Source organism: Zootoca vivipara, chromosome 5 (assembly GCF_963506605.1).
Source record: "Zootoca vivipara chromosome 5, rZooViv1.1, whole genome shotgun sequence".
NCBI classification, from domain to species: Eukaryota; Metazoa; Chordata; class Lepidosauria; order Squamata; family Lacertidae; genus Zootoca; species Zootoca vivipara.
This window is the reverse complement of record NC_083280.1, coordinates 34,056,819-34,080,656: the sequence shown is the minus strand read 5'-3', so window position 1 is coordinate 34,080,656 and position 23,838 is coordinate 34,056,819. Positions and strand designations below refer to the sequence as shown.

General features: G+C 40.2%; 1 protein-coding gene across 3 annotated transcripts in view; it reads right to left on the bottom strand.

Annotated features, from left to right (window-relative positions):
- Positions 1-23,838, bottom strand: part of PIK3CB (phosphatidylinositol-4,5-bisphosphate 3-kinase catalytic subunit beta) — a 90,367-nt gene that overhangs the window by 17,221 nt on the left and 49,308 nt on the right. For all 3 annotated transcript variants that reach the window (XM_035132808.2, XM_035132809.2, XM_060274566.1), the window contains 13 exons: positions 23,667-23,828; positions 23,312-23,398; positions 21,160-21,411; positions 19,383-19,479; positions 16,297-16,427; positions 15,023-15,076; positions 13,766-13,954; positions 11,620-11,741; positions 9,228-9,371; positions 8,262-8,361; positions 5,914-6,092; positions 4,701-4,810; positions 4,152-4,230 (listed from right to left, as the gene is read on the bottom strand). In XM_035132808.2, the coding sequence (XP_034988699.1) occupies positions 4,152-4,230; positions 4,701-4,810; positions 5,914-6,092; positions 8,262-8,361; positions 9,228-9,371; positions 11,620-11,741; positions 13,766-13,954; positions 15,023-15,076; positions 16,297-16,427; positions 19,383-19,479; positions 21,160-21,411; positions 23,312-23,398; positions 23,667-23,828 (1,706 nt within the window). The remainder of the gene's footprint in view (positions 1-4,151; positions 4,231-4,700; positions 4,811-5,913; positions 6,093-8,261; positions 8,362-9,227; positions 9,372-11,619; positions 11,742-13,765; positions 13,955-15,022; positions 15,077-16,296; positions 16,428-19,382; positions 19,480-21,159; positions 21,412-23,311; positions 23,399-23,666; positions 23,829-23,838) is intronic.

Genomic DNA, 23,838 nt, shown 5'->3' with positions numbered 1-23,838 from the left:
GCAGTGGTACATATTTATCTACTTGCACTGGTGTGCTTTCAGACTGCTAGGTTGGCAGAAGGTGGGATAAAGCAACAGGAGCTCACCCTGTTGCGCAGATTTGAATCGCCAACCTTCTGATCAACAAAGCCCAAGAGGCTCAGTGGTTTAGACCACAGTGCCACCCTGTCCCCTTTACCTTTTACCCTATTAATTAGAATTAGTCTGTTGACACACATCTGTACCCACTTTGTAGACATCATTGTCAAAACTGGACCAAAAGCAGATATGGTAGTGCCAGACCAAGGAACTGAAGGCAGGGAAAGCCAGGTAAGATCACCTTCTCTCCATTTGTCTGAAAGGGTGCATAGCCATCACCAATGCTCTGGAGGTGTTAGCAATGTGAGCCCCAAGCATTTGGAGACTGAGTCACAAGAATCCTGTTCCTCCTTGCAGTGACCTCTTTTGGTAATGAAGCAGGATACTGAACAAAAGTATGAGAATGAGAATATACATTGACCTTATTCGGCAGACTCTTTAGTTTCATAATTTTTGAGGTTTTTTTTCCCTTGGAGGGGAATACTTAAGCACCAGAACCTTCCCAGGCAGAGAATTCTTAGAGTGTGCCACTTTCTCAGCAGATTGTAAAACTCCGTAGTTCCAATCTTCAGAGGCTGGCCTGGTCATTCTGCTTTCTGCTTCCCTCTCTATGGAGAACAGGGCTTCAATGCAGTCATTGTCTTAGACCAGGCACCCCCAAACTCGGCCCTCCAGATGTTTTGGGACTACAATTCCCATCATCCCTAACTACTGGTCATGTTAGCTAGGAATGATGATGGGAGTTGTAGTCCCAAAACATCTGGAGGGCTGAGTTTGGGGGTGCCTGCCTTAGACCAACCTTCTCCAACCTGGGCCCTTCAGATATTCTCAGAGTACAACTACCACCATCCCCAAACATTAGGGTATGTTGGCTGGCTGGCTGATGGCAGCTATAGTAAAAAATATCTGGAGGATATTGATATAATGTAGATGTATTGTTAATGAGGACCACCCTTCCCAACTCCCCCCCCCAAGAAAAGCCTGGACAAACATCTGCTGGGGTGGCAAGCAGAGAAATCCAGCAGAAGGCTCTATGGCTGGGTGACATTGGTCTGAGCAGAAGCAGACTGTGCCCCATTTTCTCCAACCTAGATAAAAAGGTATTCAGTAGCTCCTGTAGGTTTTGGCTAACCTAAACTCCTCTTACAGACCCCAACATTGCAATTAAAAGGGGGTATAAAAATAAGCACAAGGATTTCTGATGGAGTTTATCTCAGTTCATTTAGCCTACCATTCCTTTTAAAACAAAACAAAACAAAAACCCTAACATTTGGAAAAAAGATTGACATATAAGACACTTAGTATAACAGCTGGTCAATCATTTCCTGAAAGATTTAAAAAGCAACCTTTGCATTGCCTCATCCTACTCCATTTCCTTAAGACGGCCTCAGATAAGAGTGAATCAGAGAAATCATTTCAAATAACTCTTACAAACTCAGTGCTGATTGCCAACAAAGTATGTGGGCAAGATTTATAAGCTCCACCCTACATTTAGGGAGGCAGCAAATGCAAAACAACTGCTCAACATTCTCATTTTTATTGTTTGACATATGCCAGATAGGGAGACCTTACCCTAACTAACTCTTAGTAAAAGTCAAGCTGCTTATTTGGAAGAAAAATATCTCCAAATATTTTTCCAGTTACCAAAAGAGATGGTAAATCAATATATGACTTCAGAGAAAATAAACACTCATTTGTTTACCCTGAAGGAAGCAAATAAATTTCCTGCAATAATCTATATTTAAATTCTTCTGATACCAGAGACATAATTAAAGAGAACCTCCTTGTGAATAGCATATTTGCCTGATGGGTCACTGTTTTACAACTGCCGCTCTTATCTGCGTGGGCTATTGCTGTTTGTCTGAAGCTCATTCTGTTCGTTCAACTCCTACAAAAAATATTTCAGATATGAGCTCAAGATCACCATCTGGTGTGTCAGGAATACACTTCCTAGCCTTGTTAAACAATGTGCACAGTAGCAAGTAAAATAAGCAAATAGAGTATTAACTTACGGCACAATAATACTCCTATGTAAGACACTCTGGTCCAGGAGACAAGAGACCAAGCATGTGACAAACGGCCAACAGAAGCACTTCAGAGGGTTTGGAAGCCACATTGTTTATTCTCATGTAATGTTAAGAACCACAGTTTAGTGCAGGAGCAGGGAGCCAAATAGACTTCTCATCTGCCTCTCCCGCCCTATTCTCTGGTCCACACCCGTTTAGACTGCTGCCCATTTTTACAATGGCACTGAAGCTCTGAATTTCCCTTCTGGGAGATGCTTATTCAGGACTCTTTTCTGTTGGGGCTATTCTGAAGTCAAGCAAAGTTGACTTCAGGGTTATCTTTGCAGTTTCAGGGTATGTTTAGGGTCCTTTCTGAAAGTTGCAGGGCTCTTTCCCAAAGCTCATATATTGGGTTCTTTATGTGTGTGTTTTTAATGTTAATTTGATTAGTTTGGGTTTTATGTTTTAAAACAGAATGCAACTATTTTAGTAAGTAAAATAAAACTGTGATTTGGAGAGGGAAGTGACTGCAGGTGGAAAAAGTGGAAACCACCAAATTTCAAGAGCAGGATTCAAGATGTGCACACACATTTTGTTTAAACTTTTGTATGTAATCTGACATTTACTTATTTAGTTAGTTTATTTAGATGAATCTTAAGGAAATCAGCCCTGAGTGCTCCCTGGAAGGACAGATCGTGAAGCTGAGGCTCCAATACTTTGGCCACGTCATGAGAAGAGAAGAATCCTTGGAAAAGACCCTGATGTTGGGAAAGATTGAGGGCACTAGGAGAAGGGGACGACAGAGGACAAGATGGTTGGACAGTGTTCTCGAAGCTACCAACATGAGTTTGACCAAACTGCGGGAGGCAGTGGAAGACAGGAGTGCCTGGCGTGCTATGGTCCATGGGGTCACGAAGAGTCGAACACAACTAAACGACTAAACAACAACAACAAAAGGTGAATCAAGTTGACTTGTATTTGCAGTTGCTCCATTTATCAGGGTTAGCATCTTCCCCCATTTTGTTGCTAAGTGTGCTTTTTTTTTTTGCAACTGTGGCCCAGCTCTCACTTACAGAGATCCTGGAGAGGTCTAGAACTTGTTACTGTGCAGAGAGATGTACTGCCTCCTAGATATCTTTGCTAGCGATTGAATTTTGCTAGCGATTGAATATTACACAAAAAATTGTAGAAGGCAAGAACTCTGGCCACGAAAGTAAAATTGTGTTGGACTAATAGTTCGAATGATTCAAAATATTTAACACCAGTAAAATTATCCAAGATGTATTGGACAAGTAGTAGAGTATGCTGGAAATGTAAAGAGAAAGATGGACAAAATTTTGTCATATGTGGTGGTCATGTGAGATAGTGAAAAGATTTTGGGAAAACTTATATAATGAGTTGAAAAAATGTTTAAATATACTTTCACCAAAAAACCCGAGGCATTTTTGTTGGGACTAATGGGAGACGAGATTGCTAAGGGGGACCAGAGACTCTTTATGTATGCCACAACTGCGGCGAGAACTTTATTAGCCCAAAAATGGAAAACACAAGAGGTTCCAACTATTGAGGAGTGGCAGACAAAAATGATGGACTATGCTGAACTGGCAAAGTTGACTTGTGCGATCCGAAATCAGGGAGAGACAAAGTTCCAGAGAAAGTGGAGTAAATTTACTGACTATATTGAGAAAAACTGTACAATCATAAAGACACTTGCAGGACTAAAATAAATCCTACGAACTGAGATCAAAGTTATAAGGAACTGCGAGATAAGCCTAAAAGAACAAAGCTCATGAGAGCAAAAAAGAGATGAGATGAAAAGGTTATGATGAGGATAATTGGTTTAATTGTTGTGTGTGTTTGTATGATGTTTTGTTTTGTTTTTTGTAATGTGTAATTGGAAAATGAATAAAAATTACCTTAAAAAAATAAAAATGAATAATATAAAAAGTGCAGTCATCTTTGCCATTTGTATGTAGTGCCCAACATGTTCATAGTCTAATTATACATCTCTAAAAAGCAAGAGCTTGGCAAGAACACAGAAAATCTAGTAACTGCAGGCACTCTCACCGAAGATCTAGACCAGCCTCTTTCCAAAGTAAATCCATCAGGCGTAACATCTGAAGTGTTAACATGTCTTGCCGTAGATCTGCAAAATAGGAAGGCATGATTTTATCAAATAGCTGCCACTAAGACATTTGAATTAAAGACCAACAGTGTTATGTGGATTGCAACGAACACAAATTAATTCAAGGAAATTTGTTCAAACCTCTACTTCAGGGATGGAGAACCTTTGGCTTCTGGATGTTACATCAGCCACACCCACCATGGTTAATGGTGAAGAATAATGGGAGCTATATGATGGAAGCTGTAGTCCAGAAATATCTAGAAAGCCACAAGTCCCCCGCCCCCTGCCTTAATTACAGTGGTGAAGTTAAATGGAGCCATGAATAAACCCTCTTCTTCCCACACTGCATTGTGGTACAAACAGCACCAAAACGATAGAATTTATCCAGTGCTCTTAACAAAACTAAGGGATTGCAGTGTCAAAATTATGTGGTAACAGTAGCACAATTATGATAATAGCAGTAAAGGGGGGGAGCTGTTTTGTTTACTCACCATCTCCATTTTTAAAGATGATCCCTACCAGATCGCCACCAAACACTTTGTTGTTGTATACAATCCATAAGGGCTTCATTTTAGAGTCCATGTATTTACATTTCTCCACACTAGGCCAAAGTGTAATAAATAATGTTAGTGACTTAAAAAGGGAAATGAACAATCCCCCTAAATGTAGCAGGGTAAAAATAACTCTGAAGGTAACTCAGTAATAGAACACTGCAACTTGGACAAATGCCTTTAAAAACTTTCATTTTGCAGCTACAGTATAAGGTACACTGGCAAGTTGGCATGCTATGTTACATATATAGGGTATATGGGGACTCAACTAACCTGCTCCACTAGTGGAAGCCAGCACAAGGGCTCCTGCTATCATCCCCCACTTTCTCAAATCAAGTCTAGAGGGCTGGGAGAACCCCCAGAATGGCATGTCGGGGAGGAGACATGAGTTTGTTCCGTCACGCAAGCAGAAAAGCTTGCATGTATGGAATAACCTCCTTAGTGATAAATTGAATTCCACACTGAAACCCATAGATCTTGGATCTCTATCTGGCAGCTACCAAGGCAAGAAAATAAGTGTCCATATTAACTTAAAAAACGTATTTCATTTTTTACACACACATATTCTCCCTATCTGGATTAGGGTCTGAAAGCCCAAGGAAAAGTGTGGGTGTGAAAGAAAATGTGTGACATTGCAGAACGCAGAGAACATCTGTCAAGGCATCAGCCTTAGCTTCGTATTTTCAGGCTTGGTGGAGCTTGTGCCAACATGAGATAGCCTTAAACTGGTAGGTTTTCTGATAGTTTAATATATCTTTGGTCAGTCACTGATTGCTGACATGATGATTCAAGATGATTCAAGATATTGTAATAATAATAATTTATTATTTATACCCCGCCCATCTGGTTGGGTTTCCCCAGCCACTCTGGGCAGCTTCCAAGAAATATTGGAAGAACACGTTTTAAGTATGAAAGGTCAATCACAAAAATCTTTAGTCCAAACCAAAACAGGCATCTTAACCTTAGGAAGCCAGAGATTTGCTTACATAGCCAGGTCAAAGCAGGAGGGAGTTGTCAGCCACATGCCGGCTTGTGTGCCAACGCTTCTGCTGAGCAATGCAGCCAACAGAAGTCAAAGAGCAAGAGCCTTCTGCCTGTCTGCTTCCACCTAAGAGCTACAGCGTACATAAAAGCAAGAGACCACTTCACTTACTACAGTTCTGAAAGCAAAACGGAAGGATTCAGAGGGGACTGGAGATTGGAAAGGGCTTCTTTGTAGGTCCTTTGTTTTAAACAGGTGTGCATTGCATCTTTTCCTTTGGCTCTGCTTTGCTTCACAGCGTTCAGTTTTATTATACTATTCAAAGTCTTCATCTTATTCAATGCTTCAACCTGAAATAAATTTGCAAAATAGATTTTAATTTCTAAATCTCTGTAAGGTCAAAGTCTAAGTCAATCGAAATGGAAGGGATTGATCTTGCAGAAAACACTGCATTATCTGACTGTCACCCTCGATTCTGACTGGGCAGCAATGACATCGAAAGGACGCCCATCATCTGCATTGCCCATCTGGAACAAAGTTAGCACCCTGGGATATAGCTGTGAAAAAGCAGCTTCCACACAGATGCTTTTTTTAATGTGAAAAGGATCCTTAACTACCTAGATCCGAAAAAAGCTTAATGTTTCTGTCATCTCGTGTGTCAGGGTCACCAGAAAAATATTTTGCTCATTCCATTTATTCAGATGCATGCCTGATTGTTTCAATGTGATCACAAGACTCCCCAACCTTAGCTATTTCTCTCTGCCCTTGTGCCTTCAAAACCCAGATGAAAGCTTACGTGCTAAATCCAAGCCAAAATAGAGGCTCTGTTTTTGGCAAACGTCGGTCACAAACACAGATCCCACTGCAACTTCTGCTTTGCCGTTTCTCCCAATTATCTTCAACTGTTATCTGCTTACTGTTGGGAGTTTCTAGGAGGAAGCAGTGGGACGCCTTGAAAATAATTAAGTGTTAACACTGCAAAAGTGTTGTGCACCTCTCTGCAGCTCCAACATAGATAAATTCCCCTATTATTAAGCGAACTAAGTTTGGGATAGGAGGCTGCGTAGGTTTCTCCCCACCAGCACTGATTCACTTTCAAATTTACAGTTGTTTCTTTGCTGTAAAAATTACCTTAATGCATCAGGCACAGTTTAAGGGCTGGAACTTTCTTACAGATAAGCTGATTTATGCCTGGCAGGATGCTGTGGAAGCTGTATGGAGTTTGATTACAGAAGAGAGGCAGTGGAGACCTGTCAGGTCAGCCATCTGTCAAAACCCAAAGCTCCCTAATTTCCACAATTCCAGGAGCTGTGCAAACATCAGCAACAAGGGAACAAAATGCAACCTGTGCTGTACAAACAGGAACTTTTTGAAGTATTTCTACTTTGTATTTCTTCCGTGTTTGCACAGTTGGGATTTTTTTTCGCCCATTCTTTGATTGCACTGACATGCACTTCCTCCTCTAAAGTGCACAGAAATGTCACAGTCCCAAAGCCTATCATTGCTGAAATGTGCTTAAGACTCCCATTCCCTTTTAGTTCATTCAAACACATTTGTAAGAAAGAAAACATTTTCAGTACTCCAAAGCTAAATGGTTTTCTTTAAAAAAAAAAATTCCTTCAGTAGCACCTTAAAGACCAACTAAGTTTTTATTTTGGTATGAGCTTTCGTGTGCATGCACACTTCTTCAGATACAGTGAAATGGAAGTTTCCAGGCACTTATGTAGAGAAGGGGTGGGGAGGGGTGGGGATGGGGAGGGGGGATCAATCAGAAGGGTGGTGGAAATGGGTGATTGACTGACTGATAGCTGTTGATGACCGCAAACGACTGCAAATGGTTTTGCATGAAAAAGCAAGGGTTGAGATGGTTTTCTTTTGCAATGCAGATTCCATTAGAGCTGCTGAATTCAAGTAACTGTGGTTGCACAGGGAAAAACCACACACATCTAAAATTTTGCCAACCTACAAATCAACTATAAATAGCACCATTTTCAAAATTATTTCATTAGCAAAGACCAGTGCTTTTTTAAAATTGCATGCATGCAAAGATGCACTGCTATGCTAGGTGGTGTTTAAGCCTAACACAAAAGGGCAGAATCAGATTTATCAGATTAACTGCTAAAATTCCAGATTATGTCCAGGACACCTGCTTATACATCATAGTACCCATCTATCCTCTCTCTATCATCTCATTCCTATTCACAGGCAGCATTTGCATGTCTCAGTAAACCATTGTTAATGGTTTACCATGAACATGGAGATGGCTCCTCTCCTAGGATGAGCAGACACAACAAACCATAATCCCTGGTCTTAGTGTTATGCCCTGAAACCACAATATTAAGCCATACTTTGTTCTTGGCTTCATATCATGGTTTGTCTGAGCCAGGATAGGGGAACAGTGAAGTGGGAGCATTCTCCATGTACATAATAAACTGTTTCTGCGATGTGCGATGTGCAACCTGGACCATCACCGCATCTCCAGGAGTGACTTAAAGGTAAGGATTTAAAATAAGCAATACCTGTCTGGAAAGTACTTTCATGTGAGCAATGCTTCCACGGCAGTAAGCTTCAAGTATCACACCAAACTGCACTGAAATGGCAGGTATGTGCACTTCTGATCTACAAGATAAAAAAAACAAAAACCTCCATGTACAAATACATCTCTCACAGTCATTCTACATAATTAGGGAGTTGTATGAGGGATGTAACAATATCACGTCAGTGTTTTAAAAATAAAGAAATTTAAAGTCAGGTGGGCATGTACCCTTTCATTTGGGGTAGCATGGTACAACTGTGACCTCAACTCCTTTGCAAAACAGCTGTCTATCCCATGCTCCAAGTTAAGCATTCTGAACTCTCAAATCATACCTTGCTAAAAGGAATAAAAATGAGTGGACATGAGTCTTGTCATGAAGTCAGTCAAAAATACAGGAAACAGTGTGGGAGTCAAAGATTTTGGCAGGCACCTTCCTATATGGGAGGGTTTCCCCTGACTTCTACATTGTTAGCTTATTTAGCAATCTTCTACATTGTTAGCTTATTTTGTAGTAGGAGAAATGCATGCTGTAGCCTTGCTGGAGAGATGGGTTTCTGATGGGTTACAGTGCCGCAGCAGCATCTACCATCTTTCTGAAGTCCTTCCTCACTGCTGTTCAACGTGGCAGTGAGATGACTGGGGAAGAGCATAGCTGGAAGGGAAATCTCAAGCACTCTCCCTCTGGGCATGGCAGACTGTATCCTTCTCCCTAATAGCGCCTCTTATTTTACATAGACAGGCTACGACTGTTTCTTCTTTGAAGGCAGAGAAACTGTCTCAGAACAGGAGATTCTTCATTTTCCAGTTTTTCTGACAGAACATATAAATGAAGGGAGGATGCGACTAGTCTCAAGGACACCAAAATCATGGTATCAGTAAATTGCTTCAGGATTTCTGTGGAAGAGAGATAATTTATATGTGTGCATGTTAATAGGTGAGCAAGCCTTACCTCAAATGCCAAAACAGCACCTGTCCTATCCTCCTATTTGCCAGAGCTTTCTCTAGCAGGAACCTGGAGAGAGCACAGTCGAGAAAAGGTTCATATTTCAATACTTGCACAAGCTGCAGAAGATACTGAGAAAGTTCTTCATCACTGGAAAAAGATAAAGAAAACCCAAGAAACTAGCTTAGTAGTGGGAAGATGCATTAAATGAACAGGAGGGAAATTCTCAACATGAAATGCATCACTTTAGAAACATGTTCATGATATATAAAGCAAAGGGATGATGTGCAATGAATAAAAGCAAAGGATAGGAACCAGAAGGATTTCAACAGCAGCAACATTTATTACCATTTATCATGGGCGTACCCAGCATGGGGCAGGGGGGCAGCTGCCCTCCCCTAGAAGCAGGGCAGCTGGAGAGGACAGGCAGGGGTGCTGCCTGCTGTGCTCCACCTCAGCCTGCTTGGCTGAAGCGAAACGGCAGTGGCAGCAAAGCTGCCTCCGTCAAAAAAAACCTGGACTTGGACCTGGGCTAACTTCAGCCCACACTCCTTCAAGTCACAGCGAGCACAGCACAGAAAGTGCTGCCCCACAATGCTCCGCGGCACCTCATTTGCATACATGAAGTGCTGTGGAGCATTGTGGGGCAGCACTTTCTGTGCTGTGCTCACTGTGACTTGAAAGAGTGTGGGCTGAAGTTAGCCCAGATCCAGGTTTCCTTCGACGGAGGCAGCTTTGCTGCTGCTGCATCTTTTTAGTCACTGCTGCCATTAAAGGAGCGGGCGAGGCAGGAGTGCAAGTGCGGGTGGCTCCATGCAAACGGCCCCCTTTTCTCTGGGGTGTGTGCATGTTGACCATGCCTCCTGGGGGGATCCTGGCCACGTCATTGCCAGCTAGTCAATCGGGTGGCTGGGGGGCATGGCTGGTGTGCCCCCCCAGCTTTGATCCTGGGTACGCCCATGATAGCAGATATCTCTGATAGATGTACAAAGTATTCAATATCGGTCATATGAATTTGTCTTAAAGATCATCAGGCAAGTTCAGTAACTGCTTTTTGGCTCTCCTGTGCTTACCACATCTTTTTTTTTTAATTAAAAAAAGCTGGTTTGCAGCTGTTTGGGTTTGAAATGAAATTTGAAGTAATGGGTTTTTGTTTTTGTTTTAACCTAAGGAGGAAACATTATTCATTCATTTATTTGTGAAAAAGAATAACTATTACAGGTGACAAAATAAAACACTGCTGAACTACCAAATAGTTCACTGTAATTTAAGGGTTTCTTCTCATCTACTTACAGCCCAACCAAAAAATAATAATAATGTCCAAACAAATTAACATGTTGTACAGTGACTAAAACTGCTCTCCTGAAAAGTATGTCAAACGAAAAGTCACCCCCCCCCCAAAAAAATCACATAGGCATTCAAATATTTGATCACATCAAGGAGTTAATAATGAATATACCTAGAATGAATTCAAAGAAAACTAAGAACAACTCTATCAGATGTACTGGTTTATTACACAAGTCTAGACCAGCCTGACAGAGCAAATCACCTTGTTTACATTTTACTGAAGTCAAAATATGTTGTTAACAATTTAGCCTTGAAAATAATACAAAAATGCTGTACATCACATCCAGTACTCTTGAGAAGTCAAGGAAAATAGGAGCATAGCAGCATTGCAACTGATAATAACCCATTTCTTTCCTGGAGCAAAAATGGCATTAAGCCCATGAATATTTGAAGTAGATAATTAAAAAACAACAACTGAGAAGCTTCTTGAAAATACAGAGTTTTTACATCCACGAGCAAATTGGATGTACGCATGGCAAACTTGAGCATGCTTACTCAAAAGTACATTTCACGATTTTCAGTGAAGCTTATTCCCAGATGTTTGGATAGGACTGTAAACAGAGGACATAAGTGACATACATAGGTATGGAGGGAAAATGGATTCAATTCACATTTAAAGATGAACCTACCAAATCCACACTTTCTGAAACAATGCACAAACTGAAGCTTTGTCCTCCTTCAAAATCTGCACTTCTCTGAGTTTTGCAAAGCAGTTCTCCAGTTAAGTAATGTGTGAAAGCATTGTATTCTAGGCAAACCTTTAAAAACCCATCAGCTTTCCTTAAGGCTTTTGACCCAGATACCAAAGGAAGCCTTCTTCTGTCTCAACTGGACAACACTTCCCAAAGGAGGACCACCCACTCCAGTTCCACTGATACGATCAGTAAACTGGGATCGCAGCCTAGCCCACAGCTGGACACTGAAGAGGCTGCCTGCTCCTTAATTTGTAGGATTTATTTCATGCAGGGTGAAAGTCACTGAGTCTTTTCATTGTTGTTGCATTTTAATTCTATGAGTCAGTTGTTGAAATAAAACTTGCCAGCAAACTCACCTCATCTGCCTTAAACAGCCCACTGCGTATTCTCTTACATATTGATCTGGATAATTGAAATCCAATAACTCTAATGCTTCTCTGGGAGGCAGCTTGGACCATATCTGGAGAAGAGCCTGAAGCTGTTAAGGAAAATAAACACACACATAACTAAGCAAGGCTAAATAGATACATGTTTAAGAATATTCATAGGCAGATTTCCTGAGGAAGGAAGGTGAACTGTGTTCAACAACTACATAGCATAAATCACAGGTACCCTTCCCCACCTCCACCCCCAACTTTAGAGAACTTTCTGTTTTCATCTAGGTGGAAATGCCTTCCTCCATAATTGGAAAAAAAGGTCTGGGAATAGCTGGCATTGCTTTTCTAGCAGCAGCAGCAGCACAACCACCCACCAGAGGGCAGAACACAACAAGCACAAAGATCCGAGTATGGCTAATGAAGCACCAGAGGAAAAATGGGCGAAGGAGGTGTTTGTGGAGAGGGCAACAAATTGGATGTGGCATCAGATAAAACAATTAGGATTATCTGGAACTCCTTCTATGATGTGTTGGCACTTGACAGAATCATTCATTTAGTAAAGTCGTCTTGACTATGACGGAGGCAGGCAGTTTAGTTCAACCCTGAAGAATTAATTACAGATTCTAGAAAGCCTAGGGTACTGGCTAGTTTTATATGGCAAACTCTCATATGCATCAACCTGCTGTCCACATGTGGAACATGAGGGTCATTGATCCAGGTTATCTGCTTAGGACGAATTAATTGTGGACATTAGGCCTGGCCCAGGTAATACCTGGTTTTCAACATTGTGATGTATCAACACCTAAATACTGTGATATGCTGATATATCATGATGTCTGACTCTGGAATGTATCTCAGCTGTTTCTTCCTTCCCACCTTAGGGGAGTCGGAGGGGTAGGGGGCTTCCTCAAAGGCAGGCAGGCAGGCGGAGCCTGAGAAGCTTCTGTTTAGTGTCAGAAAGATGCTAGTCCTCCTAGATTTCATAAGCGGAGTCAGGAATAGTCACTGCTACTTGTGTGCAATGCTTGTGCATCTTCTAGGACAGGCATCCCCAAACTGCGGCCCTCCAGATGTTTTGGCCTACAACTCCCATGATCCCTAGCTAACAGGACCAGTGGTCGGGGAAGATGGGAATTGTAGTCCAAAACATCTGGAGGGCCGAAGTTTGGGGATACCTGTTCTAGGAAGTGGCACAATTAATATATGTAGGAATACCAGACAGGTGATAAAGGTAAAGGGACCCCTGACCGTTAGGTCCAGTCGCGGACGACTGGAGTTGCGATGCTCATCTAGCTTTACTGGCTGAGGGAGCCGGCATACAGCTTCCGGGTCATGTGGCCAGCATGACTAAGCCGCTTCTGGCGAACCAAAGCAGTGCACGGAAATGCGGTTTACCTTCCCGCCGGAGTGGTACCTATTTATTTACTTGCACTTTGACGTGCTTTTGAACTGCTAGGTTGGCAGGAGCAGGGACCGAGCAATGGGATTCAAACCACCGACCTTCTGATCGGCAAAAGCCCTAGGCTCTGTGGTTTAACCCACAGCGCCACCCACGTCCCAGGTGATACTAACCCACAAAATGCATGCTTATTTGGAAATACGTATATGGGAAATTAGTATGTGTGTAGTATTTCCATAGGAGCTGGCAAGCCTAAATTGGCAAAATGCAAGATTTAGCGTTAAGAGCAGGGATGGAGAACTTGTAGTCCTCCAGAGTTGGTGGATTGCTACTCTGATCACCCCTGATGGTTGGATCAAGCTGACTTGGGCTGGTGTGAGTTCAGCAATCAGGAAACCCATCCCTGAGTCAGTGCCTTGTTCACATTAGGTTGACCTTATCTATAACAGTAAGTAAACAATCTCTTCTTTTTCAGATCAAGCACTGCTGACAAAGAGGGTGCAGAGAAGTAGCCATGCAAAGTCCACTAAAAACAAAGAAGGATGTTGTGGCACCTTAGAAGATTTAAGAAAAAACCAAGATCCATTTAATGGCAGTTGGTTTCACTGATGAGCAGTTAATGGCAATTAAAATAAAACCTCCCACATTGCTACGCAAATAAAATCGCTCACATTCTGCCCCTGGCATTACTATTATTGCTGCACAGGTATTTCTTTTTCCTCTTACCTGAGCCACATCTTCAAGTTTGTTCCATTTGACAGAGAGCAACAGCTTTGGTAGGGATTGTGGGAAGTTTTCACGACAGTCATACCGTAAAGTCCAAATGAGATCCATTTCATTTTCACACAGCTGAGACAAGGGGTCCCTTTCCATGATCTCCTTTAGCTCAATGTAGAACTTTTTGCCACCACGACCCTTTGGTTAAAGGTTGAGAACCACAGTTTACAAGTTATGTGCATAACATCAAGACTACTGTGCCTGTTTCTATACTGCATGTCCAAATGGCATGAAGCTAGAACAGCATGAACTTTCCTTGCTAGCAACTAAGGTGCATTATACGTATATATTTTAATACTCAACTTTAGCAAGTTCAACACTAGAGGGGGCACTACTGCTATTTCCCTGTTTAATCTGGGAAATACTTCTGCTGAGCCATGCTGGAGGTTTACACTGCACAGGCACTGTAGATGTCTCTAGACCCACACAACGGATGAAAATTGAGCATTTCTAGCAACTTAAATGCTAGTATGCAAATGATGAAAAAGAGCACATGAAGTCAAAACTGAGGAACAAGTCACTAATACTTTAAAGCAGTTTTGCAGGTGATGCTAAAAACTGACTTTTGCATTTCCAACATCTGTTATTGAACTGTAACAACCACCACCAAAAACCTAACATTTAAAAACAACTATACATGCTATTTCTTCCGACTTTCTATTCCACATTAATTAAACATGCGTACAGAAGATGTTTCAGTGAGTTTCAAATGGAGCTACAGTATATATATCATGAGTGGCAAAAATTGTTTATAAAGTCTCTACATTCAAGAGGCTATTAGCATGTGAATTTATTATCTACACTCAAGTTATTCAGATGAAATATTTTGTTGATATAATTAATTCTTATTATTTTACACATTAGTAAGGAATTTGTGCACTATGCTGAATGGCATATTATTTAAGCTATAATTTCACAACATTAAAATTATGGGCTATGACAACCAAGCTGTTCACATTTTTTTAGGATTCCAAATTTGCAATCATTTTAAAATTATGGCCATATTGGCCTTCAGTGGTTTGTAGGGAAATGAACAGGTTTTGTGTGTTTACCCTGACCTTTAAAAATACAATTTTGAAAGTACAGAACAACTTTACTACAGCTTGAAGAGATGCTTTCTGGACAAGCAACAGGAGGGTAATAAAAATACATCTTGTTCTAAGTCTTAAATGGGGGAAGGATAATTGTTTCACCTTTGATACTTACTGCCATACCAGAGCTATCATTATTTCTTGCAATTTCAGCTGCCTTTTCAAGTATCTGCAACAACAAACACCAGACAATGACAATGTTGGAGAACAATGAAATTAAAGATGATCAAACGGTATGATCTCTATAGTTTGAAAAGTCATGTAAGTAAATAAAATATTTATGCTCTTCTTTCCCAATCCCTTTTGCTAAGTGCAGTATATAAATGCATGTACATTATGCCACAATACTCCTACATAAACAAAGTTCATAATTCAACAGGGACTGGATTAGTGCACTGCATCTTCTAACGCACAACAACAGAACTGAAAACAGCCTCATGTACGGAAAGAATTAGCCCAGGAGCACGTAGACTCTGAAACACTATGGTCCCCAAAAGGTCAGATTTATTTTGGCTAGAGTTGTGCACTCTGTGATCGCCCAAGTTTAAAACATATCTCTTACACTTTTCCATTTGGCAGAACTGTAATCAAAAATCATTGGGTTCAACAGCCTTGATACATTTGCAGTAGAAGTAGGAAAATGGACATGGGTCATCAGCTTGGCTCAGATTATACTCTGGTCTCCAAGATGGGTAGGTTTGTTGACTGTTTCTTAAGATGGAGTTATATATCACCCTTGGTTTAAAATTAGCACTAATAGGAGAAGGGTGGTTATGCTGAAACAGTGGAAAGCCCCAAAATGGGGTACTCTGAGGAGGGAGCTAAGCCAGCCCAAGATGTGCTGGATCCTGAGATGCTCTTATAGCTGGTACTGGTTGGCACAAAGCTTGATCACTGCAGCTGCCTGGAGCTGGTACAGGGATCAGGGTTTATCTGCCTGTCCCCCCACCCTGCCACCATGATATGGCTCTGCTGCTCTGCAGAGCCTTGGTGCCAGCAGCAGGGAACTGGGATTGTTCTGTTTGTGAATTACACTTAGTCATAACCAAGGGAAATGTTAGTCAATGACCAACTTCATTCCCATTGATTTTTTTGTGACTAACTTGCAGGGTAATCATATACATTTCTGCTTAGAAGCAGAAGTGTATAGAATTGAATCCTTTGTGAGCAGTGTGTGTATGTGTGCGTGTGCATGTACATGTGCATGTGCGTACATGCAGTTAGCCAAAACGTTTTCCAAGTTTAGTCAACTTTTTGTAGACACATATTCATATGCTTGAGTGTCGTTACAACAGCAAGAGCTGAGGAGCAACTCTGTAAAGTTAGAGAGAATGGATTTAGTATCATGCATGGAGGAAAAGAAAATACAAGAACCCATAACAACCTTACCTTATCAAAGGGAGGGTAATAAATAGGAAATTTGGAATACTCTTGAAATTTGATCTGCAAAGCTGTTGCATTTTCAGTGTATGGATTTGTCTGTACAGTTCCCATTGGATTCAACATTTCTTCAAGTTCATCTAGGCAACCAGAATATACATTTTGTGTTTATGTTTAAAAGCATCCAATCTGTAGCATAGCTAAACTAAATTCAAGTCTGTGTTAAATGTATACTAACAAGGCAGGCAGGCCACATTAGCAGACAAGTTCCCAGAGCCACAGTAAGAGAGACAAATAAAATCATCATCGTCAAGTAAGCAGAGCCCACTTTTCCCCCTATATAATTTTAACTTTAGAGGTTGGGTTTTAAAAGTCACAAGGCAAGCTGGGAGAGGTGGTCAACTTCCACTGATGACTTTCATAGAAATCCAACACACATTCTACCCATCCATGGCTCCCACTCTAAAACGAAGTGCAATAATTTCATCACACTGTGATGCACAGAAGTGTTCTTCTACTCCTGGGCCATTCCCATCTGGGCGTAAGAGATACCTTCTAATTCAATGTTTTCAAATCCCAGAGGTTGGAAAAGTCTACAGTGGTCTATTTCTATTTTAAACCCATAATAAACATGTAGCAGGCTTGCTATAACAGAAGTGAAAAGGACATGAATTAGGCTCCATTCAGGATTATCATTACTGTGTTGGATTTCAAGTTCTGATATCCTGCTTCAGTGGTAGATGCTGGACATGTCATTAGCTTCATATCGAACATGGTGACTGCTGTACAGTCATACCTCATGTTACGTTTGCTCAGGGTGGATTTGATTTAAATCAAACTGATTTTAATCACGATTTTAATCACGATTTAAATCACTAGTCAGTGAGGCTTGATTTAAATCATAGTTTTCTACATAAAGACTAATTCTTGCTGGTATAACTTTAATATGCAAGTAGATGAAGATTTTTAGAATAACAACTTTTCATATTAGTTTTTTATCCCCAGTTTAATAGGATATTCATATTTGGACAACTTTACTGTTGTACTTAGGAAGGAGAAAAATAATCATTACCTTAATATTAACAATTTAAATAGATTTATTCAACTGAAACAATAACATTACAGCATATGTTATTTGCTTAAACAAACATCCATGTTTGTTAACTAATTTGGCTAAACAAAAACAATATATATATATATATATATATATATATATATATATATATATATATATATATATATATATGTATGTAAAGAAACTTAGACTGTCAGCCCAGCCTACACATGAAAAACTTAAATACTGTCCACTCCAAACAATCAGAAAAATATTGTTTCTATTCTATTCACTGAACTTCTTGAAACTTAGCACTGAAGGGGTTGTTTCTGTATTCATAGGTTTGTAGAACAATAGGATTAAGGTCTTTTTCTCAACTCTGTTCATGTTATAACATTTTTGCTGTGAAGAAGAGGCATGTGATCTCTGTTGAGTCAAATTCACTTTTGAGAACTGCAAAAGTAAACCAAGCATTTGTGATAATATCTTGTAGGCAGAGAAACTGCCCAATAAGCTTACAAAAACCTCTGGAAGAGCATGACATTGTGAATGGATTAATGGAATTTATTTACCCCCAAAATTAAACATATACAACCTTATTCTACATAATAAAAAAACTAATCTTTATTTCATGATGGAATAACCGTTGGATGGTAATATATTTTCCTCAAAAAGCATTTTATTTAAAAAAAAATCTGATTTAAATCAAAAAAATCGATTTAAATCAAAAAAATCCGATTTAAATCAAAAAAATCCGATTTTTTTGATTTTTTTAAAAAAATCATTGATTTTTATCCACCCTGCGTTTGCTTCAGGTTACGTGCTTTTGGGTTGCATTCCGTGGGAAACCTGGAAGTACCAGAACAGGTTACTTCTGAGTTTCACCACTTGTGCAGAAGCGCTAAATCATGCTTCGAGCATGTGTAGAAGTGCCAAATCATGCTGGCGCCTGCGTAGATGCAGCGCTTCAGCTTGTGAACACTGCAGGTTGTGGACGTGCCTCCGTCACAGATTACATCCGCAACTCGAGGTTCCACTATAGTTATAAAGCTATTGCCAAATGTATGGTACAACAGGCCTTGCTCCCAGTTAAGTGTATGTGGCAAGTGTAGCCAATGGGGCCCTCCAGATGTTGCTAGATGTGGTTAGGGATGCGGTCCAACATCTGAAGGGCACAGTGCTGGCTACCCTTTCTGTGCAGAAGACTGCAGCCTTCATGGACTTGTGGACCAGTGAGGTTTGGAATAATGTACTGGCAGCTAACTCTTTCCTTTAAACCAAGGAGCACACACAAGTCAATGAAGTGGTTTGGCACTATTTTACCAGGAATTTCTGTTAAAACTTTGATGTGAGGGTGGGGATTACTTTTGGGGCTGGATTTGTTTCTTTTTCTAAAGAGAGAGAAAGCTAGCAATTCCATTCCTGAGATATGATATCTCTTATAAAAATACCAAGATTCACTTTTTGCTATGTTCTGCATTTTAATAGAACCTCAAATTGCAAAAAAGGGCAAAATGTTTAGTCAGCAGGAACTGGTAAGGATCCATTGAATTAATAATGCCAATTCAGTCTGTAGTCATGCAGCGATTATCCTATAGAATGCCTACTATTCCAGACCAAGTTATTTCATGCATTCAGCCAAAGCTGCACCTTAGCTCCAAGCCCATTTCAGAGGAGTTAAGTGAAAAACATTGGAGTCAAAATTTTCCATAATAGCGCTTTTCCTGCACTAAGAAATTTATTTATTTTACCTCAGGGTAACAATTGCATTTTTTATATTACGAGACATATTTCATTATCCATATTCTATCTGTGTTTTATAACCATAATCATTATCTTCATGTGCTGAGGAGACACTGAACTCTGTATTACAGGAAGTACTGAATGGATTGTGATCTGATGTTACGAAGTCTTCATTCAATTTCAGAGGGGCTTAGGTGGAAGCCTAAGCAAGACAGCCTCTCTGAAAAGGACAAAGGCTGTGCAATAGCACAGCATAGCTGATGGCACAAGCAGCTTCTTATCACAAATTAAGCCTTACCAGGAAATGACGACCAGCTGTACAGTATGAGGTCTCCAGTTTTCAATTGTCCTTTAAAATCAAACACCATAGTATTGACCCATGCGACAGGGTAGTGCTGCAATGAAAAATCATACTGTTTGAAGATGAGGCCATAGTGGATTCAAAACCTTAAGACAATAGAACAACACACACACACAACATACACAGAGAAAAAGAAGTTGTGATGTGGATTTGGAAAAAAATCCTAAATGCAATGCGCAAAGAGTTTTGTATAATAAGAAACTACTAGTCTGAACTATTCTTGAAGCTGAATGTCTACAAGCGTAAATTAATATATGCATTTCAAGCTAATTGCTGTAGTATAACAGGCATGTCCAACAGGCAAATCGTGATCTACCGGTAGTTCACGTCTGTGGTAGATCAGTGGTAGATCAGTAGCTCCCCCCAAAGAAGCACAACAACCTTGGTCCCCCTAAAAAAAGCTCAATAACCTGAACCTCCAAGAAACTGGCCTTGCTCATTCCTAAGAAAAAGCTCAACTTTGACCTGAACCTCCCAAAACAGGGCTTTCCTAAAAAAAAGCTCAACAACTTTGACCTGACCCCCCCCCCAAGTGGGTAGATCACTGCCAGTTTTTAACTCTGAGTAGATCGCAGTCTCTTGGGAGTTGGCCACCCCTGTAGTATAAGATGCTGGAACTAGATGACGGATGGGGTGCATCATATTAGGTGAATTATTTCTGCTGGAGCAGGGTTTCCCAAACAGGGGGGGGGGTCCCTCCAGTTGTTTTTGGACTACAATTCCTATAATCCCTAACCACTGGTGCTGCTACGGATGATGGAAATTGTAGTCCAAAAACAGCTGAAGACTCAAGTTTCGGAAACCCTGCTCTGGGTCATGAAAATAGTTTAGTGCAGGGGTTGGCAATGTTTTGGGGGCATGGGCTGGAGTGTGTGTGTGTGTGTGTGTGTGTGTGTGCACATGCACAAACTCCATTTCCAGTGCTCCCTGCAGTGTGGAGGAGGCGTGTGCAGCTTCCCATTGGCTGTAGGAGCTTTCTGCAGCCAATGGGAAACCGCCCAGCGTCGCGGAAGGTGGCACCCGCTCTGCTCCGCACCGGTTTAGCGCGGCGCAAGGAGCCGACCATGCGGCCGAAGGGGGTCCATGGGCCGGTGGTTGCCTATGCCTGGTTTAGTGCGTACAACACACATACACAACAACGTTGAGTGCAATTGTGTTTGTTATGAGAAACACTATGGAAAAGCAAGCAAAGCCTCAGCAAACCTGACTTCTATGCACAGTGTGGAAAAACTCTTGAGAACTAGGCTGGACACAATTTGTGCAATATAGAATGCCAGCAGAACTACAGCAAATTGAATGTATGCTTTTTAATGTTTTCCCAACATGGCATTTATTATCCTCTGGCAGAAAGCAATATGTGAGAATATATATATATATATATGCAAATAGTAGAAGTGAGAATGAAGTAGAAAAAACAGTGAGGCAAGTCCTATCCCCCTGTTTAAAAATGAATAGCACATACTCAAGTATGTGTGTGTGTGTGTGTGTGTGTGTGTGTGTGTGTAAATCTCTCTCTCTCTCTCTCTCTTTGTGTGTGTGTGTGTATGTATGTGTATATATATATATGTATATGTGTGTATATATATCAGCATATATCCTGACTTTCAGTCTGAAGTTTAGAATTTTAAAAAGCTATGGAAATGAAAAGTATGCAAAACACATGCAGAGACTTCCCAGTACAACGAACAGGAATGTAAAGAAACGAATCCATTACCACTTTGCCAGCTTTCCTAATGGTCTGGTATTTGGACGGATTAAGTGTCTTGCTTGGATTATTTTTTTTCTTTTTATCCATCACAGCGTAGACCACAAAGCACAGCCTAGCCATTCTTGGCAAATCACAGACGTTGATATCGAATTCCAAGGGTTCGTTCCAAACATGGTCATTTCTCCCAGATATTTCTGAGCTTACGATAGGTTTACAAAGGAGCTCAGTTCCATGGAAGAGACCAGCCCTGACATGAACCTGCAAGAGAGACATGACAGGGAAGTATCCAAACACATTCCAGAGAGTAAGGATTATTAACCTAGAAGTATTTCCTGCTTAGAAAGAAGGCAAGGCAGCTTTGGAACATTTGCCCTAATTAGTGTTCTTATGCTATGTGCTAGAGTATTAGCTACACTGAAGATCTAAGCAATCTGTGGGTATTGCCAAGGAAAAATGATGGTAATTATTTTGCTTTTCAGGACTGGGCACAAAGTTTGCCAATTAGGAGAGTGGATGGTGTCAAGAAGCATAACTAACCTCACACATATATTTTTGCTTATATTTCTAGAACAGGAATGATAATGACGATTCAGGATGCCTTTGAATCTTTGGAGGCAATCATTACAACTGGGAAATGGTTCGGATTTGTTTTTGAATTGCAAATTTGTATGCACGTGATTATTTTCAAGTTCATATAATTGGCACATGCCTTAATATTCTATACTGTGTCCTAATGGAGTGGTATTCCTATGTAAACATAACTTTTTTAAAACAACAACAACATATTTCTAAAGCTGGAGTCCTTTCTCTTTAATATATTAGTGAACTTTTGGGGGCTGTCTAAGGTACCTTTGCCGAAAAGCACTTTTCAAAATAGTAATACAAGCAAAAAAGTTAGTCACTCACAGATTTCCTTCAGAGCTTATGGAATGGGTTTTAGCCAGAATTAATGCTAAATGTGTTTTATTTCTGACAAATCTTTGTGGCAAAACCTTAAATAGCAGTTTAAATGAAGCATTGAACACTGTTTTTTTCTGAAAATGTAGACAAAAACTTGCTGCACACATCATTGTCCCATTTTTTAAACAGATCATTGCACAGTCTCTCTTTCTCTCTCTCTCTTCTGTTTTCAAGAAGAAAAGGATTACTAGGATTATAGATATGCATAATTTCTGCAATATTCATCCAAAATAACAAACATGGAAACAATATTATATATTAATTAATTGATTGATTGATTAGCTTTGTATACCACCCTTCATCTGTAGATCTCAGGGCAGTTCACAATATAAAAATACAATATAAAAACACAGATTACATAAAACGCAAAATGGTAAAACATGTTTCTTAAAAATAGCTTTGTGGCATTCTGCTCCTTAGCAATTACTGCGTTTGTCTCCCTTTCAGTATATAAAAACTTGAACTGATTTTTGTTCAAAACAATTTGCCCTGAAAGGTCAGTGAATTGTTTTAAACACCATGCCAGTCATGCCACACTATGAGCCCATTCATATTTTTTTTGGTCTTCTCCAGCTGAAAATTCATTCATTCACTTAATTGTATGCCAAACAAACAAGGGAAAATGCATGCCATTCTATTTCACAGGCAAAATGCATAGGAAGGGGTTTGTGCAGTAAGCTCTTACATGTTACAACCTTGGTTTAAAATGCATTCTTTTTACAGGAAATACCATTTCATTTGCTTCTACGTTCAGCATCTTCAGTGAACTAAGTACAGAGCAAAATGCTTAGTGGAACCAGATTATACTTGCAAATCATTTAAAAGTTGGAAATTCATCTGAACATTTACAAAAACATTTACATATTAATGCCATAAAATTAGGAATATATTTCAGTTTCAGTTAAATTTGCAGATTGAGTAAGAGTTCACATATCACCTTACGTCATGATATTTCTGTCTACATAAACATTTTTCAAGACAAGTATCATTTAGCGTCGCTCTGTAGCTTTTGATTTACAGCTCAGCCAGAGATTCAAGCCAATTCCCAATTGTAATCATGTAGTCATTTAGACTACTGGTATTTAAATTAGGCACTTGTTTATTAAATAAGCAAATCACATACAGCCTTGACAAACAAAGGAAATTTGTTAAGACGACCAGCAGAAACATCTCTTGTATTGGGGAATAATTTAGTTACCTTAGCTGTCTCTTCTGTGTTCAACTTGTTGCCATTCACTAGGACTACCTTGAAAGGATTGTTAATATCCCACACACTTTGAGTCAACTGTTGTAGAAAGGAAACAGCCATGAGAGATTTCCAGGCTTTGTGAGAAACACATACAATTCAAGATCATGCTGCTTAAAAAATAGCCCTGCACTAAATCAAATCTAATGTCTCTCTTCTGCAAAGAATGTTTCTCTTTTGCCAAGAATGGCTTATGGAGGTAACAATACAAACATTAACTGTCAACTTTAAGCTGCATTTTTAAATGATTTGCTTGTACCTTCCAGACATGAATGCAACAATTCTTAAAATGAATGAGAAAACTCACACGTGTTTTTTTGGGTGGTAGAGGAACAGGAGGGTTGCCTGGTTTTCGGTTTATGGCAGCTTCTATAGCGACCATTTCCTGATCACACATTTTTTTTATGGTGCTGCATTCAACAAGAGTGAGCTGAGGAAGGGCTCTGCTCATCACACAACGATGGATATACTGAGAAAGG